General features: G+C 36.0%; 1 protein-coding gene and 1 non-coding gene across 4 annotated transcripts; both read right to left on the bottom strand.

Moving 5' to 3' along the window:
- Positions 1–3,296: 3,296 nt before the first annotated feature.
- On the bottom strand, positions 3,297–18,878 carry LOC115219166 (peroxisomal membrane protein PEX13). 3 transcript variants are annotated; one of them, XM_029789272.2, is made up of 5 exons: positions 18,489–18,870; positions 12,818–13,021; positions 11,485–11,945; positions 6,305–6,430; positions 3,297–4,188 (listed from the first exon to the last, which is right to left on the bottom strand). In XM_029789272.2, exons 1-5 carry the CDS (start codon positions 18,575–18,577, stop codon positions 3,929–3,931), a joined length of 1,140 nt encoding a protein of 379 aa, XP_029645132.1. In that variant the 5' UTR covers positions 18,578–18,870; the 3' UTR covers positions 3,297–3,928. The 3 variants fall into 3 exon arrangements, with proteins under 3 accessions (XP_029645132.1, XP_029645133.1, XP_036364732.1); XM_029789273.2 differs by lacking the exon at positions 6,305–6,430 and having other exon boundaries at positions 18,489–18,878; XM_036508839.1 differs by lacking the exon at positions 12,818–13,021 and having other exon boundaries at positions 18,489–18,876.
- On the bottom strand, positions 11,059–11,185 carry LOC115219561. Its single transcript, XR_003882330.1, has one exon.
- Positions 18,879–19,210: the final 332 nt, after the last annotated feature.

Here is a 19,210-nt window from a genome sequence, read left to right as displayed (position 1 = left end):
AACTGATGATGACAGTGGCAGCACACCTGGGTGAGGTAATGTTGAAGGCACTGGATTTTCAAGTGATGACTGTTGTACACTTTCAAGCTTTTTTTTTTAAACATATCTTGCATTTTTGGCCGCAGCACTTCCTTATTTCTTGCTCACTTATAAAATTGAGTTGTTTTAGATTTGTTAGCTGAATTAACCAATCAATAGAAACTTTCTTTACATCTTCCTCATTTTCATCAGTCTTGCTGCTGGGGATTTACAACCATCTGCATAATGATGTATTTTCAGCTGATTGTGTTTCACCACACAGCATGAAACTTTAACTCATGTTGATCCTTGAAATGCTGCTGCCAGCCTTCACTGTCATCTGAGTTCTTTGTGGAATGTTTTTGCTTGTTCTTACACAAGATCATCTGACAGCTTGACACCTTCACTTTCATACAATCTAAATCACTTCATCAAAATTTTTTCTCTTGTGGACAATGTTTGGTGTTTAAGCTTTACACCACCGTTAAGTACTTCCTTTATGCATTGGAATCATGGCTGGGGCTAAAAGTCAAAAATGTATAATAAACAGAAAGACAAACTGGAAAAGCCTACCTTTGCAAATGATGTTTGTACAGCAAGTGGGAGCCTAGGAAATTTGAAATTTTTCTAGCTGGATTAGTGATTATGAACTATATCATGGGAGTTTTTACTGAATTATCCCAGCTTATCAAAATACCTGCTAATCCTCATTTAATGTGAAAACGAAAAACTGGTTTAAATGGTTACACATTGACATGGGTTATCCCATATAACAGCCCTTGTTGCCAAGGAATTTGCAAAGCAAGAATCAACTGGAGAAAATGAAAATGGTTCCCTCAACTGCCATGTGTCAAGAGGGCAATATGAAGGTGCATGGGAGTAGCTATAAAGATTGAGATGCGAGACAATATGGCAAAGAAAAAGCAATGGTTGCTGGCGATGAGGTGGAAGTAGTGTGTGAATTAGAGGTAACTGGAATTACAAAGAAAAGTGGAGGTGGGGAATACTTAGGACTGGATTTGTTTGATTTTTATTATACTCTTATCATTAGAATTAGCTTGGCTGTGTAATTAAGTCTACTTCAGAATTACTTCATCTGTTCTGTCCCATTGTACAGCACTAACATCTAGAGCTGGGTCCACACTTTTTCAGGGATCATGAAAATATTGTGCTTTAGACCAGTAGTTTCCAATGTGGAGTCTTGTGCATGAAAAATGTTGCTAGGAATCCTGTTATTACTAATTTATTTACTACTCTACTTTTCAAAACAATAACAGAAAAAATAGTTTCAAAACATCTGTGAAGCTGGTCATAAAATTCCCTAGAAAGATGAGAAATAATGCTGAGCAAAAACAGACACTGAGGACAGCAGCAATAAAATAGAAATACATACCCATACTTGGTATTTAAGAATACTGCCAGTGCTACCCAAAGCAGTCATAGTATATACATATACAGGCAAATCAAAAACAAAAGGATAAGATTGGTGCTCAGTTTAAGACGGAAAAAAGATACTGTAACCAAATTACAAGTAAAGAAATTTATTCTTCAACCTGATGAATCTATCCCGTAAGATAAGTAAGTTATTTTATTAGTGTACATTTGAATTTTGGAGGGTAATGGATTCAAAGAGGAAATTATTTTGTCTTAAAATAGACACTAAAGGCAAAACAATTTTCAAAGACAACTTATTTGGAGGAAAATATTCCCCTCAAAAAGATGACAGCGCTCCATCCATGATTGGCAGACAAGCTTTATTGCCTATTTAAAAAAAATGCTCTCTGCATTATTTTGCATAGTGTGATACACCAGCAACACTTATTTGCAAAACAATTAAGTGTATGTTTGCCTTCAATATTGTAATAAAAGTCAACTATATTGAATCAAATTCTTTACTAGACCACATCTTTCATGAATTCTATTATCAAAATGAAGCATTTGAATACCTTGTAATTCACACAAGGTAAGATGGTTCTTAAAAGGTAATTGTATGCGTTTTGTTGCACTTTGGAACACTTTTTCATTTCTGGCTAACAACAATGGTTGCAGCTAAATGCGATATATTTGATAAAATTTGTTTAATAAACAACTTCAAGGAGAAAACTGATCTCATATTCTCCAAAGGAGCTATTAATGCTTTTCTGGGGAAAGTACAGCTTTAGAAAATGAATATTGTATGTCATGCATTACAATTTCCTAGTTAGTAATCTGCATGGTGATTGTGTATATGCTGAACATTTGAAAAACTTGCAAGCGAAGTTTAGCAACCTACTTCATTTAAATATACTGCATTGGGTAACTTCTTCCTTTTGAAGTTAATCTTGCTGGTACTGTACATGTTTGCAGGAAAATCTCGTTTAATTGCAGAGTGATGAAATATTTCAGGCAAGATTTAAAGATGAACATAATGTATGGAAAAGTAATGACACTGCTACAAAGTATCCACTACTCTGTGGGGAAGCTTAGCTGTACTTACTGCTTTTCTTTCATCTTACCTTGTTGAATCTGGTTTCAATTGTGTTACTAACTTATTGTCAAAAGTTTGTATTCAAAAACTGACATTGTAGAAAAAGGTGATCATCAATTATCATTGACAAGGTTGGAGCCCAATATTGCAAAACTAGCAGAGCAGCATCAACTGCAAGGTTTGCATTAAATAAAATAGCACCAAAGTTCTATCTTCTTGTAATAAATGTCCTTGTTAATGCAGTGAGAAGGCAGAATCATTAGCAAGCCGGGCAAAAGGCTTAATGGTATTTCATCTATTTTCAGGTTCTGAGTTCAAATGCTGCCAGGGTTGACTTTGTTTTCATCCCTTTGGGGTCAATAAATTAAGTACCAGTTACGCACTGAGGCTCGATGTAATCAACTTCGAAACTTTGTGTTTCCAGTAGAAAGGAATAAATATGTCCTTGTATTTTTATGACTTTCATTTTCCATAGAATTTACTTGGTTGTTAAAGTTTATGTGCAATAAATTGGTTATACATTTACAATAAACAAAATATTTAACAATTTTTATACAAGTCCTAATAATATCTAATTATAAAAATACAATAGAATTGGTCAAAAAAAGAAAGAAATGGTGCTGAATCAATGATAAGTCTGTTGGAAACTTGGAATACTTTGAGGCTTATTTTGTCTGCAAGATAGAATCTACATTGATATAAAATGTATGGTTAGTTTTTATCTACCAAAATTTTGCACTGAGAACCTGTTATTGCAATCAGAAAACTTGTATGGTACTTAGAAATTTTAGAGAATAACAACAAAAGGACCAATGGTATAACTCAGAATTTGTATTTCCATTTTCTTTTAACAAAAATCCTTCACCTTTTAGATAATTTAGTTTTTTCTTATAAATATAAAAACAATTCTTTAAAATTGCTGTTGTATATGTAATTATTGGTTTACTGGTATTTTTTTAGAAACTGTAAGAAATACATTTAAGGGAAACCATAAATATTAGATAGCTGTGACACACTGAGGTGCGAATGAATCATCCATCTCAAGAGATTCAAACAGTGACAAACAATTGTTAATTTAACAGTGCTTTAACTCACTTCTCAGTGGTATTCACATTGCAGGACGGGCAGTATATTTAATCATTGATTTTTGTGTTTCAATACATTATCTCAAAACATTCATTTTGAGAGCAAGGTAGATACTTTAAAAGGTCTATGAGAGCCCTGTTTTACTGCAACTGGCATTAACTGCATATTCCTCAGTCCAGAAGCTGACACACTAGCTCCCAACTCTTAGTCTATATCATAATCACCAGTCACAATGACTAAATATATTGCATCTCTCTCTCTCTCACTCTTTCTTTCTCTCTCTCTCTCTTTCAAACATTTATATACAAGGAATTAAAATATTAATTACACAACAATCCTAGCAAATAATCAAATATTTCAAGTGACTGTTGGTGCAGAGTGACACGACTCAAATATATCTTCCATATTTTTGTCCGACACTGTTTTACCATAATTTTCTTGAGAGTCAGTAGGACAGCTAAATGAGCGTGATGGCACAGGGTTAATTGTGTTTTCAACCAAAATATTCTTTCGTCCAGTACACCGTACAGGTTCTTTGATGTAATTTGCAGGAACTAAGCCAATTTTTTTGCCGTCAACAGAAGCCAAAATCCAGCCTTTCAGTCGTGGTTGTTCATCTAAAGAAAATAAACAAATGTTTTAGTCAAATATAATGCTAATCAAATATATTACATAAAGGCCATAGGATAGCTGTACAGTTAAGTTTGATTTCACACTATGCAAGTCATTCAGCATTGTAAATAAAGTGAGCCAGTGATTGATCCATAACCAACAATGCTACTATTCATAAAAGAATAATTGCATCATTTATCAAAATGACATAACATTGACACTTGACTATGCTATGGAACATACATACTGCTGCCAAGGCAGTATACATCAGTTATTACGGCAACAATAGTCTGCTTATATATATATATATATATATATATATATATATATACTAGAATGTATACTAAACATAGTTTACTAAACTAAGCATTTAGTGTGACAATGTTTTAGACATAATGAAACATGGGCTGAGTGGACAAGCAGCAACTGTCAACAGTTCAAATGATGTTATTTAGTGTCTTCACAGTGTGACAACCAGTCCACTATGCACTTAAAATGAGTGTAGCTCAGATAGGAATGGGTTTGCCAAGTAGAACTCTTGTCTAAAGTGATGTCACAAAGGAGTCACCAGGTTGTAAAATATGAAACTCTTTGATACAGCTAAGGAAGTGGAGTGGTTTCAAGAGGGAATAAATGCGTTATAACCATTCAAGGTAACAGGCACTGTTTACTGGAGCGTTAGTGCCAGTTGACCGCCTGCTGTTATGATAACCATTTCTTACAGAGCATGGTCTCTGACCCTTAAGAATGGCAAGTAATATTCTCTTTTACTGGTTTCATCAGATACTGGACTGTGACCATGCTGGTGGCACCACCTTGAAGGGTTTAAAAGATCAAATTGACACCATAAGCTTAATACTCATTCTATTTGCTTCAGTACCCCTTTCTTACAAGGACATAAGCCAACACTGGTAGTCAATTAATGTTAATATAAAGATGAGATAGTGGGGAAACTCCTCCTCCTCATCATCATCGTTTAACGTCCGCTTTCCATACTAGAACCACTCCGAGAGTGTAGTGGGTGCTTTTTACGTGCCACCGGCATGGGGGCCAGTCAGGCGGTACTGGCAACGACCTCGCTCGAATCCTTTCTACACATGCCACCAGCACAGGAGCCAGTAAGGCGACTTGGTAACGATCACGCTCCATCATCATTTAACATTTATTTTCCATGCTGGCATAAGTTAAACAGTTTGACAAGAGCTAGCAAACCAGTGGATTGCCGAGCTCTATTGTCTATTTTGGCATGATTTCTACAGCTGGATGCCTTTCCTAATGCCAAACACTTTACAAAGTGTACTGGGTGCATTATGCATGGCACCAGCAAAGGTCATCAATATGTATGCAAGATAACTGGAAGGGGGAGATAGCTTTGTGCCAGTTGATGACATATATACATAACATATAATGGGCTCTCACAGTTTCCATGCACAAGACATTAATTGGCATATGGCTTGTGTTGTAATGGGGCTGAACTGAAAAGAGTGGTTTCAAAACAGACTTCTTAACCATAAAGCCATGCTTGTCTATGTAAATGAAGTGAAATTGTTACACCTCAACAAAGCTGAAATTTCATCAAAAGATTACTTCTTACAATAACTACACTCATAAACATAGAACCTGGAAATTTTAATGGTAAATGTGATCTTCCTAATGTCTATAGTTATATGCATTAACTATCAATAAAACTGCTTTACTGAGCTGGCCAACTGTATTTTTAAGCCAAGATATAATAACCCCTCTATTATGTAGAAGTTTATATTTGGAAACTGATAATTATTCTAAATGAATTCAATATATCCAACATACTATCAAATAATTCATACTATATAGAACATAACACAAAGTCTTTGAGAATATGATAATTTTTCTCTTATATATTAACATATCCAATAAGATCAAAATTATCAATTATTACATGTCATCTCACTCTATTACATCAATTAACAGACCCCGAGTATTTTATCATGTCTACAAACATGACAGGCAAATTTCATCCTCATGTCATTTGAAGTCCAACCATCGAGAGATGAAACTATCATACAATATTTACCATAGCACCCTCCTCTTTCTGTTACTCTATTTTTAATAACAACAATAATACTGTTAATCCAACAATACCTTTAGGTGCAATGATAATCTTCTGGCCTGCATTGAATGATAATTCATCATTACTTTCAGCAACAAAGTTATAGAGGCCATAGGACACATAATGGTCATCATCACCTGTTACCCAGCCAGGAAGCTCTAAATAAATAGAGAGAAAATTATATAGCTAGCTTTTTTTAAGATGATATTGATTGAGTAAAAAAAATGGTCTGCCTGAACATCTGCAGTAAAAAGAGAGAATTAAGAAACCATGTCAGTGTATGTTTGCAATGCTAAACTCAGCTAAAGTTGCCAACAGATCAGATGGCGTTTAACCTGAAGTCAGCTCCGGCTGAGTAGACCCTGGATTTAAAGAGCTTCCAGTCATGATCATCGTGTCTTTTTAAGGTATGCAGAACTGCATTATCTCATGTTCTGTCATTTTTAAAACAGTAAGGATTGGTTGCTGTTTCTAGCAGGTCGAGTGACAACTTTCATTGGCTCATCAGATGGTAATGTGGGCAGCCTGTCACCTAAATGGTAAACAAAGCATAAATAAATAAAAAAAAACTATATAGATAATAGATCGTAGCCATGGCCAATGCCAGTGTCACATAACTGGCCCGTTTAAAATTACCCTTCAATTGTCAGGCAATATGCTGTGTTTGAGAAGATCTGTTGAGTCAAGTGAAATCGTAGTCATGGCTGATGCCAGTGGCACCTAAAAAGCACCATTTGAGCTTGGTTGATGCCAGTACCGCCTGACTTGCTCCTGTGCAGGTGGTATGTAAAAAGCACTATTCAAGCATGGTCAATGCCAGTGCTGCCTGACTGGCACCTGTGCCAGTGGCATGTAAAAAGCACTCACTACACTCTTGGAGTGGTTGGCATTAGGAAGGGCATGCAGCTGTAGAAACGTTGCCAGATCAGACTGGAACCTGGTGCAGCCTCCTAGCTTGCCAGTCCTCACCCAATCAACCCAGTTAGCTGCAACACTCAGAGAAACTATAATATACTTTCTACACAGAAATAGAATTCCTATAATGTAGTCCTTGATGTACTATTAATATATCTGGAAAAAAGACAAGATGGTCACAGGTGGGTTGCTTTGATCATAGGTCAGTTTGATTAGGGTTGACCTTAGAGGTAAACAACAATCTTTTGGCTAATCATAGCTGCATGGAGCTTTATCTAGAGACACTAAATGTTGTTGATTAACATGTAACCAGTAATATTGTTACTACTACATGCATAGGAACATGAAGCGTACATGAGACACTACAACTATACACATACACACACACATGTATGTATAAATATTGTTTATCTTTTATTGGTTTCAGAGACTGGACTGAGGTCAGGCTGGAATATCACCTTGAAGGGTTTTAGTCAAACAAAGAAACTGTGTTATAAAAAAAAACAAGGGAAATAATGAAACAAAGTGTTAATCAGTACATAGAAAATTGTAGTGCAAATTAAAGTACCAAGTACTTCTCAAAATTATTAAGTCAAAGATAATTGGACAAATAAGAATGAATAGTTACATACTGACCAAAATGAGTTTAGAAATGCCAAAAAAAAAAATTTTTAAACTAAATAAATGCTTATTTGAACATTTTTGTCAGTATGTATTTGAGATACAATATACCTTTGCATAATATTTTAGAAAGTTGAGCAAAAATTGTATAATAGTCATATAACAAACAATAATATTCGGTATCTCCTAATACAGCCTCCTTTCTTTTTAATCAACTCCAAAAGCCTCTTATCAACTGAAGAGACAAGATTTTCTAGTTGCTGCATTGGTACACTGTAACATGTATCACATATTGCTCTCCAAAGTTCAGTCAGGACTATTTGGCACCCATTGGATTCCAAGATGTCATAATCATTCAACCACTTCATAGAATACTTTGAAGCATGTGATGGAGCTTTGTCCTGCATGAAAATAATTGATGCTCTTTTTCTCTGCTGACTGATACCAAGGAAGGAAATTATCACTCAGAAATTGACAATAGTTTACAGAATTTATTTTAACCCCTTGTGCAACCCTGAAAAGACCTGTTATTGTGTTCCCAAGCAATCCAGCCCAGAACATCACCCCTCCTCCCCCTTGTTGCCTCCTAATATGGGCTATGCTATTTCGTCCACTAAGCAACCATCGGGACCATCCAGTGTTGCTCTACACTCATCGGTCCATAGGATATCGCGAAAATTCTGTTTCATGTATTTTTCTGTGTAGCCAACATTTTCTTGTGATGGTTTTTCAAAAGGGGAGGTGAAATTTCCATCTTTTTGGCACTACCAAGCTTTTTGGTACATTGCTGATGCCAGCTGCCTCAGAAATCTTACTACTCATTGCATGAGGATTTTCCATCATGGCATACTTCAGTTTTCATTCATCTTGGGGTTTAAGGGATTTGGGTTTGGTCTTGGAGGATCAAGCAACACCTTGTTGTCTACAACAGGCTTCTTAATTGTGTGGTGATCTCATGTAAATATTTTTGCAATTGATAGAGTATTTTGTCCTTCAGATAGTAATTATATTATTTTTTCTGTCTCAATAAACCAACCACTATGACAACTATAAAGTTCCTATATAAATTGTTTGCGCAATACTGTGTTCCAGACACGTTAATTCTTGGGGTATGAATTCAAGAACTTCTGTAAAATGCATGCAATAAAGCATATTTTCACTCCACCCTACCATCTGAAGTCAAATGGGCAGGTAGAAAGATTCGGGAGCACGTTCAAAAAAGCGTTAAGAAAAGCTAGGAACAAATTAAGTAACAATGAAGCACTAATAAAATTATTAAGGGTATATAGAGTAACCCCTAAGTCACATACAAATTCAGGAAAGTCACCCACAGAGTTGATGTTCACAAGAAGAATAAAATCGATTTTTGATAAGTTATTGCCAGAGAAAAAAAGATGTAAAGATGCAAAAGATGCAACGAAATATTTCGAAGTAGGAGATAAAGTGCATTTAAAACTTACAGAAATTGTAAAGAAGGCTCGGAAGATGGCCTTGTAGCCAAAAAAATAGGAAGTATGATGTATCTAATTAAAGGCCCGCCCTGGGAACATAAGAGACACATAAATCAGCTTAAGAAGAGACATTCCTATGGAAGTATTTTTTTATGTATCCGACTGAAAGTAATGGAGTCCCATAGGACCAGCATGAGAAAATAGAAGTAGACTGAACACCTTGAGATAATAAATAAAATTACTTTATTTCTTCAGAGCTCAATATCTCAAAAGGGGAGATGTTTGGTGAGAGTACGACACCCCCTAACAAGAATAGATGGGACTGCTACATATAAATAGTAGCAGTCTGACATAGGAGGGAGTTTGTAGTTTGATCTTTGAAGTCCAGGTACAGTTTACAGTTCAAGTTAGTGTGTAGGAAATATTGATTGTTGGTTCATTACGTGCTCATTACTGCTGCTATTTCTATTTTATATAGTTATAACACTGTTACAGTATAGGTAGACCCAGGAAAACCTGGGACGAGGTGGTGAAGCACGACCTTCGAACTTTAGGTCTCACCGAGGAAATGACTAGAGACCGAGACCTTTGGAAGTACGCTGTGCATGAGAAGACCCGGCAGGACAAGTGAGGCCATAATCCCGTGGCCTCTACCTGGGATGTAGCCAGCCCACTTATGCATTCCTTTCCTTCTTGGGACACAAAACTCCACTTGTGAAGACCCGTTGAGGCAAGTGAAAATCAAAATCGTAATCGATCAACATCAATGGAATTTGTAGCTGTGATACCAGTGCCGGTGGCACGTAAGAGGACCATCCGAACATGGCCGTAGCCAGCGCCGCCCTGACTGGCCTCCGTGCTGGTGGCACGTAAAAAGCACCATCCAATCATGGCCGTTGCCAGCTTCGTCTAGTCTCCGTGCCAGTGGCACGTAAAAAGCACCCACTACACTCATGGAGTGGTTGGTGTTAGGAAGGGCATCCAGCTGTAGAAACACTGCCAGATCAGACTGGGCCTGGTGCAGCCTTCTGGCTTCCCAGACCCCAGTTGAACCGTCCAACCCATGCTAGCATGGAAAGCGGACGTTAAACGATGATGATGATGTCAAACGTACTACAATATTGGAGGCTTTAAGGATATAACATAAACTCTTTCTGTTCACAGTGTGGAATAGCATTTATTCATCACTTCTGTTATATCCAACACTCCTACCCAGGTCCTACATTAACCAATACAGCCTGGCCTTCCTTCTTTTCCAGAACGTTAGTTTTCTAGATTTATCTCCCCTCCCTCCAGGAATTGACTTGGAGCATTAAAGACCTTAATCTCACCAGTTTCAGATGACTTGTGAAGACCTTCCTTCAGATCTAGCAAATAATAAATAATTACAAAACCATACTTTTAAGAGGAAGAGTTACAGTCAATTAGATCAACCTCAGTACATGACTGTACTTTATTTTATTGGCCCTGGAAGAGTGGGAGGAAAATCTAACCTTGTCAAATTTCAACACAGAATGTAAAAGGACCAAGAGGGTTTGTGTGACACACCACTGCTTTTTCAGACCCACCTTCGTAAGTAACAATATCAATGGTGACTAATCTCATGTTAACTTGATATGGATTGGAGGATATTTCATATTGTTGGAACTAATGTTTGTATAGTTGGATGTCATTCTGTGAAGGACCTGTTTTAGTAACAAAAGACTGGACCTAATAATAGCTATAAAATTAATCTGTAGCTGTCTGGTCTTGTAATGACAGCCATAGTAGGCCACATAGGAAAACAAAAAACGAGGAAAGATTGTCCACTTCGTATCTGTCTGTAGTGGGAACTTAGTCACTACAGTCATCAGAAAGTAGGTATTTTATCTAGGAAGTTATTGTGTCAAATGTACGTCTCACTTACATCTGAGTATCTGACTTCCAAACATAAAGATTACAACTGAGAAAAAAATTTCATAATCATAATACCTAACATTCCTGTAGATTGTGTAAAAAAGTTAAGATTTGATATAGATTGATATAGACACAATATAATAATTTTTTCTAATTTTTGACACAAGGCCAGCTATTTTGAGGGGAGTAGGTCAGTCAATTATACTGACCCCAGTCTTTCACTAATACTTATTTTATTGACCCCTACATTGTACATTTTCATTGATTAAACTGAAAAAAAAAATATCTGAACATTAAGGCAAAAGGGAAAAATATAAAACAAAACTCACTTGCAGAGATTAATTTCCAAATCAACCATGGAGCACCAACTATGATTCCAAAAAACATTAAAATGGGCCAAGAACTGAGCCCTTTTGAATCAGCAGGAAAAATTGATTGCTGGGGTAATAAACCAACTGAAGCTTCTTGCCAAGCTGCTGCTGCATGGCCCTTTGGTCGCAATCTGAACACCTCAAGTATTTTACGAATGATGTACTTCAGAGTTCGCATGATGGCCAAAGCTGACAGAATGCTGTATAACTGAGAACGGAGACGAGAAAGATTGTCAGCTACACCTACTACAGCTCTGAAAGAACTATACAAGGCCTGGAATGTGGAATCCAACATCATACTAACTGAGGTAAAGGCCTGAACAATACTTTCAACTGACTGGAATGCCTGCCGTGAACTCCCCTCCACTTGTCGGTACAAGCTGTTGTAGTCATCAATGACACTATTTGAAGTGCCAAACCTGAGAAAAGAATGAAGATTTAACTATTAAACCAAATTAAATTTCAAATTTCATATGAATGAAGTAAATTAGAATTTCAGAATATCATGTCAAACATTCATTAAAATAATACTAGAGTAATTTCATATATTGGAGTATTTCCAACGAATAGAATGGCTCCATACCCCAGAATAGCTTTGCACGGTTGAGTAGCATCATAGAGTAGGTATAGCTTTATAGACAAGTGCTAAGGAAGATCCATACACAAACACACAAATATATCCATAATGCAAACACCAGAGGATTTTCATACACAAACACAGAGAATAGACCCAAACAGCTTATTAAATACTAACTTCTAGTATTTTTCTATTATCACTGAAATAGTTGTTATGTTAGTTAATGTTAACCTAGCCAGAGAAACAAAGCCAAAAATAAATGTACAATCAAGAGCCATCTAAGAGGACAATAACTCCAAACAAGAACTGACTTGGACTGTGATCACCTGTCCAACCCATGCCAGAGTAAAAGCAGATGTAAAATGATGATATTATAATTGATGCCATTATCAAAAATGCACTCCTATGAGATTACTCAACACCAATGAGACTTGCATAGAAGTTGCCAACTGTGCTACTCCACCAATACTTAAAACAAAAAAGGATCTGCAAAGGGCATTTGTAGGTCATGTGACTAATATGTGGATATTATCAGGAATGTTCCAATTTAGCAGTAAATTTAGTTCTCTCTTGTGTTAGCCAGCTTCGTGTCACTAAAATTTTTTTTTAAATCCTGTTTATCTTTAAAACTAGGTCACAGACTGAGATTTTACTATTATACTTTCACGGCAACAACAACAGCAATAACAATTACTTCAACAACGAAAGACTTACCCACTGTAACCATAGTTCATACCATAATTGGAATGGTAAGGCATGTAGGGATTGCCACCATAACTATTGTTGTTATATAAACCATAAGAACCAAATGGACTGCTGCGGTAAGATGGTAAACTGCTGCCTTGCGTCCGATTTGGTCTGGGCGGAGGCTGTGGAGGTATGGCTGATGCACTAGGCAGAGCTGGGCCACTTGGAAGCCTGTTTAAAAAAATACACATATAATGTCTGGTCAGAAAATACACAGGGATGCCTGCAACATGAAAAACAAAGGGAAGTTAGTGTTGACATAATGCAGAGACTCGCTATATTAAATATGTTAGCAACACTTCACAAGATAAGCGACTCTTGTGTTGTTAGACCTTAGGGACCTACCTCATGACATAGCTAAACACTGGATATCATTCTAGAAATCAATAACAATCTTAACAAATGTTCTACAGCCTTTCGCTCTCAGGGCTTCTTTCTCAGAGTGAAAGGAGATTTTAAGAGGAGATGACAAAGGTGTGAAATAATTGGCAATTTGCTGTAAAAATCAAGGCTACAAAGGGCATATCCTTTATGTTCATGCCCCAACCCCCACACACACGCATAACCTGTCCCTGATAAATCTCTTCTACAACCCATTTTCCCAACATCTCTCCCCTTCGCCTATCCATACTCACCAACCACTGCATTCATCCCACTCTACAACACATTCCTACCAGTACACAATATGTCCCCATTGAATCTCTTCCCCACAACTTAAACCTCCCAATACCACCTCCGTTTACCACTCTCCTTTCATAATCTTGTGAACTCACCTACTTACCCTCTCCAATCCCCAACGCACTAACCTTCACCACCATCTTCTTTCTCTCACTCTCTCCCCACCTGAGGCAGCCAGGTGTCCCATCCAATGCAACACTCTTTTTTTTTCAGTCTCTCAATTGAGAGGTCTTGTCTTGCAAGTTACTTGGTGACCTCACAACTGCTAGTTGGCATTAGGAAAGGCATTACGCTATAGAAATGGCAAAGCAGACAGCAAGGATTGATGCAGTCCTCTGATTTGCCTGTTGCTGTGGAACCATCCAACCTATGCCAACATGGAAAACAGACATTAAATGATGATGATGAGGTATTAGGTGAAGTGTGTACAGAGATGAGTGAATTGATGTGAGCGTATAATTGAAATGGATGCTACTGAAATGTGTAGTAGTTCATAGTAAGAAGTACCACAAAAATAACAAGATGGAAGGACTTAGGTCACAACTAAAAATATTGTGCCTCATAGATGATATTGCACAGAGAAATGTTGCTGAACAGATCTGTACTACATACAAAATTTGAAAGCACAAATTCTATGACAATGATGATGATAAAATGCAGGATTGAGGCAAAGTATATAACCTTGCAACATGGTTACAAGTCAACAGATAAAATAGATTTTATGAATATATAAATTAAATCTCCATATTATTAACCCTTTTGATAACAACCTGCTTCAGATTGCATCTGAACATAAGATATAAAACCTTTCATTACAACTTCCATCATGAATTTGATATAAAATTCTTGTTCCAAACACTAATTAATAATATCTAGTAGTGAAAATGTTATTTAATATGTTAACTGCCACAATCTGTTACAATGACACCATGCATTTCTTGCAATTGCAATGCATACTGCTTAATTACAACAAAATGTAATTTCTTTTTTTGTTTTTTCAATATTTCATAATTAACCCTTTAGCATTCAGATTATTCTGTAATGCATATTTATTCGCATGATTTTGAATTAATCATGTATTGTCTTATGGCTTCAGAATTTTGATTAAGTGATTGTTTATCTTTTACAATGAGGACAGGTGTGAGATATTGAATCTAACCAGTTTGAACATAAAAGAGGCAGAATATTTTGGCTGGATATGGCTGGTTTAAATGCTAAAGGGTTAAACTTTAATATGTAGCACTCGTGTTATTTAAATATCTTCAAAACTATGTCAAAGATACAGAATAAAATATTTTCTTAAATTATGAAAATGAACCACCAGTGATGCATATGGTAGTTATGTGATGAACTGCTGGTGGTACACATGGCAGTTAATTAAAAAATCTTTTTCACTGTCAAAGGTAAATTACATGCTCATGTCCATTTTGTTGGCATGTTGGATCCTTCTGTGAAATAATGGTATCACCATATGCTTAAAGGTGAAGAACTTGGAGGCTGTAAACTGAGTTCCATGATTTAGGTGACATGTGCAAAAGGTGAATTGGGTCAAGAACTGTGAGCCATTGAGTTCACTGTTTCCACTGGCAGTCATATCAAGCCAGTTAATTTGGGTTTTTTCAAAATCAGAACAGCTTTTATCCATAGGTTAATGATATTGCAACCTACAGCTTTAATGATAGCAGCAAAATCTTATAAGGCACAAAAAGAAAATGACTCTCCTCAGACACAAACAAAATCTTTGTTTCTGCATTTTTTGAGCTGTTCTTTAAAAGATGATGTAACACTTGCTGCGTTTCATGCACTGGATCTGATATGCAGCATAAGTATGTAGGAACATGTCTGTGTTGCATTTGGAGCAATTAGATAGAATACATTGGGGTTTTTGTTGGGAAGAAGGGGAGGTCTTTGACAAACATTTATTACAATGTGGGCCAGTAGTATATCTAACCCATCCATTCAGATAATTATTTTCAAAGATGACTGAAAGACTTAAGAAGTGAATTTCATTAGAAATATGGTAGTAAAGGGGTTAATGGAAATATAGAATAAATCATGTAAGATGACATACTTTAAAAGGCCCCAGCTGAGCATATCATCTCTGAAAAAAGCCAATAAACTACAGTCTATATTCAAATAACAATATCTAATATATTATAAGTGACATCATATGACTATCAATGGACTATCATTATAAATGACATTAACGGACTAAAAACATTAGTTTCTTAAAATAAAAAAAAATAATAATAAAAGCACTCTTTCAAACTTATAGTATAAAATTAAATGGTGTTACAGTATTTGAAATGTTGGTTACTTCAAACATTGAAGACAGAATGCATTCATAATCCTATCTTTTATGCAAGTTTGAATGTGATTTTCTTTTTGGTTGCTGATCCAATTTATTACCCACTTACTTATGAAGTAGGTTACTTACATAAACTAAAGCTATGTTTCATTTTTGAGCACAAATACTTGTATTAATGAATTGTGTGTCTGGATTCAGTTATTTGTTTAATGCCCATTTTTGTCTCAGCTAGCACAGGTTTCAATGGAGAGATATTTGAGGTAGGATTTTATGGATGGATACTTTGCATAATGCCAATCTTTACCTGTTTTTCAAGTAATGAATGTTTTTTTTTTCCATTTCACAGAGTAACCAGTCATACTCACACCAAGGAATGTCAGCATCGGCACCACTTTACTTAAGTGGTGACAAGGGTGAAATATAAACATACATGAATATTAACACATGCACACACACAGATAAATACTTGATAGGCTTCCTGTAGTTTCTGTCTACGAAATTCCCTCATGTAGCTAGGGATGTAATCAAAGACATTTACCCAAGGACTGAAATCAAAACCACATGGTTGCAAAGTGAACTTCTCAAGTCAGTTATACTAGTGCTTATCAAAAGCAGCTAAGTTTGTGAGTTAAGATGGCATGGCTGGCTGTATACTGATGATTATATGAGTATGTACACACACACACACACATGTGGGTGCACAAACACATTATGTAGGGGAAAATATTATCAAAATCAGTTGGTCAAACTTTTTAGTTAAAAATGAATTGAAGATTAACTCCTTGTTAGAAACAAAGCTCTGCTTAAATTTATCAAGTTGTTATTGTTATTAAAAATTCCTTTATTCCAATGTGATCACAATAAGTAGGCTCCTCTGAAAGTGAAAGCACACAAACATACATACCTTAAATATGAGAAAGATTAAAGTTTTCTTTTTATGAGTTATGACAGCATTATAAAAGCAGAATATTTGTTTGGCTTCATTCTCTATAACTGAAGCAAAATTTATCATCATTTTTATCATCTTTTCAGTGACTCCTATCCACTCTTATGTAATGCAGAGAGGCCATGTATCTCTTGTAGAGCAAGATAGCAGTGCCTGTCCCGCTAACATTTAGCATAAAGCTGCCTGCACCTCTACTACAATCCCACTTAGTCAAGAGGCGACTACTTTTTCTTTGTCTTACAAGTTATTTGGCGACCTCACTAGTGCTGGTGTCATGAGAAAAAACATCCAATACACTCTGTAATGTAGTTGGCATTAGAAAGGACATCCAGCTACAGAAAGCATGGCGAGAGCTTGATGCAGTCCTCCAGCTCATTGAATCCTGTCAGATTATCCAATCCATGCCAGTATGGAAGACAGATTTTAAATGATGATGACACATAGTGTACTTCATTAGAAATTGGTCAAGCAAGAGTTAATGCAATAAAATCACAATATTATAATAGCTTATTCTTTCACTTCCAGAATAAGTTGATGTTTAGATGACCAAAGACATACCAGCCACAACTACGACTATTCCATCTTTTTGTATATGTAGAATTACATTGTTATGTATGTCTTTCCCCCACCCCATGTGTTTTAAGAGAATTTGGCAGCTATTTTTAGCAAGTGGAGCAATAAATAGGAGTGAAACTACAGAACATGATTGATAGCTACAAATATTTTTGTAACAAGAAATATAAAATCTCAGACTCGGGAACATTTTCCAAGAAAGGTGAAAATCTATTGCTGTAAAGTCAATGGGATACAGCAGATGGGACTATGAGATAAGAAACCAGTAAGTTGTTCCTTCTGCTGGGACGTTCTACATCTTAACACATTAGACAATGAGACTACCTGAAGATAAGCTAGAATTGTAACTCGAACACATTAATGAGTTTTGCTTGATCAGATTAGGCCTGGGGTTAAACAACAAGAACACATGAAACCAATTTAGATTATTTTAATCAAAACTGGATGTTGTTGTGTGGAGTTTTGAAGTGCATAGCTTTGGCGGCAGACTGCATTCCTAGAATTGCATAGAAGTGTTACATAGAAATGTTTTAAATTTTACACTACTAACAGGAGACTTGGATTGAGAGCACAGAAAAGGAAAATTATTAACAACTCCCAGCTTGTTAATGATTTTACTTGCGTCACTAATTAATATCGTTAAGCTTGGTAATTTTGCAATTAAGGCAGCACGTAACTAAAATACCTACGAGCCCTCAAACCATGACTAATTAACAACCCCACTCGAAGTAACACGGTAAATTCCGAAAGTGATTAGTGGTCAGTAAAGATACATTAAGGAGTAGTATATTCTTACAAGGAGAGTTAAAAACATCGCATCGAAACCACTTTATGGACCCTCTTCCAAGTTATGTGTCAGATCTATGTAAACACGAAATAAAAACTACGTGCATACACATAAATACACACACATGCTAAAACAATGGAGAGAGACCGATTTTGTATAGATATACAATGTCTCATATTAAAAAATTAATCATGAAATTTGGAAACAGAATTAGACGAAGTTTGAGGCTTACTCACGAGAACCTGAGTTTTGTATACAGATCGGTAGTCATACAGGTAAGTACATAAAACATTCAGACACAAGGATAAATACATAGAAAAATACATAAAGCAAACTTAATACTGACCCGTAAGCAAAATTCGTTGATGAGGCAGAATTAATGGAGCTGTTGTGTTGATTTACAAATCCGAATGGATATGAACGCCCAGCAGCCATGTTTCTTTTCTTACCCTGAGCCTCGTTTTAGTTCGAAATCTTCTCTAACCTTTGACATTTCACATTTGGTTATCAACAATTAGTTTCGATTGTTTTGTGGTTATTTTACCCGAACTCAACTCTGGTCAAGCAAATTGATCGAAAAGTACGTTCCAGCAATGAAAATCACATTTTTGTAGAGGTATATAGCGCATATGATATAACATATTATTTATCCGTGCGCACATGCATACATATACACATACATCCACAAACGCATGTATATATAAGCGCACACAGGCACCCCCTACACACACACTCTGTCTTTCTATATATATATATATATATGTATGTGTGTGCGTGTATTAATAGAGGTCGCAAAAGTAATAGACTGACTAGCACCGCTTTTGCTAAAGAAAAGAGTTAAAATAACTCAAAAACCACAAAATCACTGTCCTGAGTATTGACAAAGGGACGTAAGTCCCCAGAGTACATAGCCAGATCGCGATTTCGGATTTTGATGTAGACCATCTTAATCCTCATCAGAGGCTGGGGACTTACCTCTCTTTGTCAGTCATTAGGTTTTAATTGCTAATAAGCCACCCTTTTTAATTTGTTTTTTACACTTTTACCATTTTGAAAATCAGCATACAT

The sequence above is a fragment of the Octopus sinensis genome, linkage group LG14 (genome assembly GCF_006345805.1).
Source record: "Octopus sinensis linkage group LG14, ASM634580v1, whole genome shotgun sequence".
In the NCBI taxonomy this organism is placed as follows: Eukaryota; Metazoa; Mollusca; class Cephalopoda; order Octopoda; family Octopodidae; genus Octopus; species Octopus sinensis.
Note: the sequence above shows the minus strand (reverse complement) of the source record. Positions and strands in the feature narration are given on the sequence as shown.

What these genes read in the sequence shown, in the direction of transcription:
- LOC115219166 (XM_029789272.2), bottom strand. Translation starts at nt 18,577, where the DNA reads ATGGCTGCTGGGCGTTCATATCCATTCGGATTTGTAAATCAACACAAC. An exon ending in TTGGAAATTAATCTCTGCAA is followed by an intron (nt 6,431 to 11,484) that starts GTGAGTTTTGTT and finishes CTATTTATTTAG; the next exon opens with AGCTTCCTGGCTGGGTAACA. An exon ending in GATTATCATTGCACCTAAAG is followed by an intron (nt 4,189 to 6,304) that starts GTATTGTTGGAT and finishes TATTTTCTTTAG; the next exon opens with ATGAACAACCACGACTGAAA.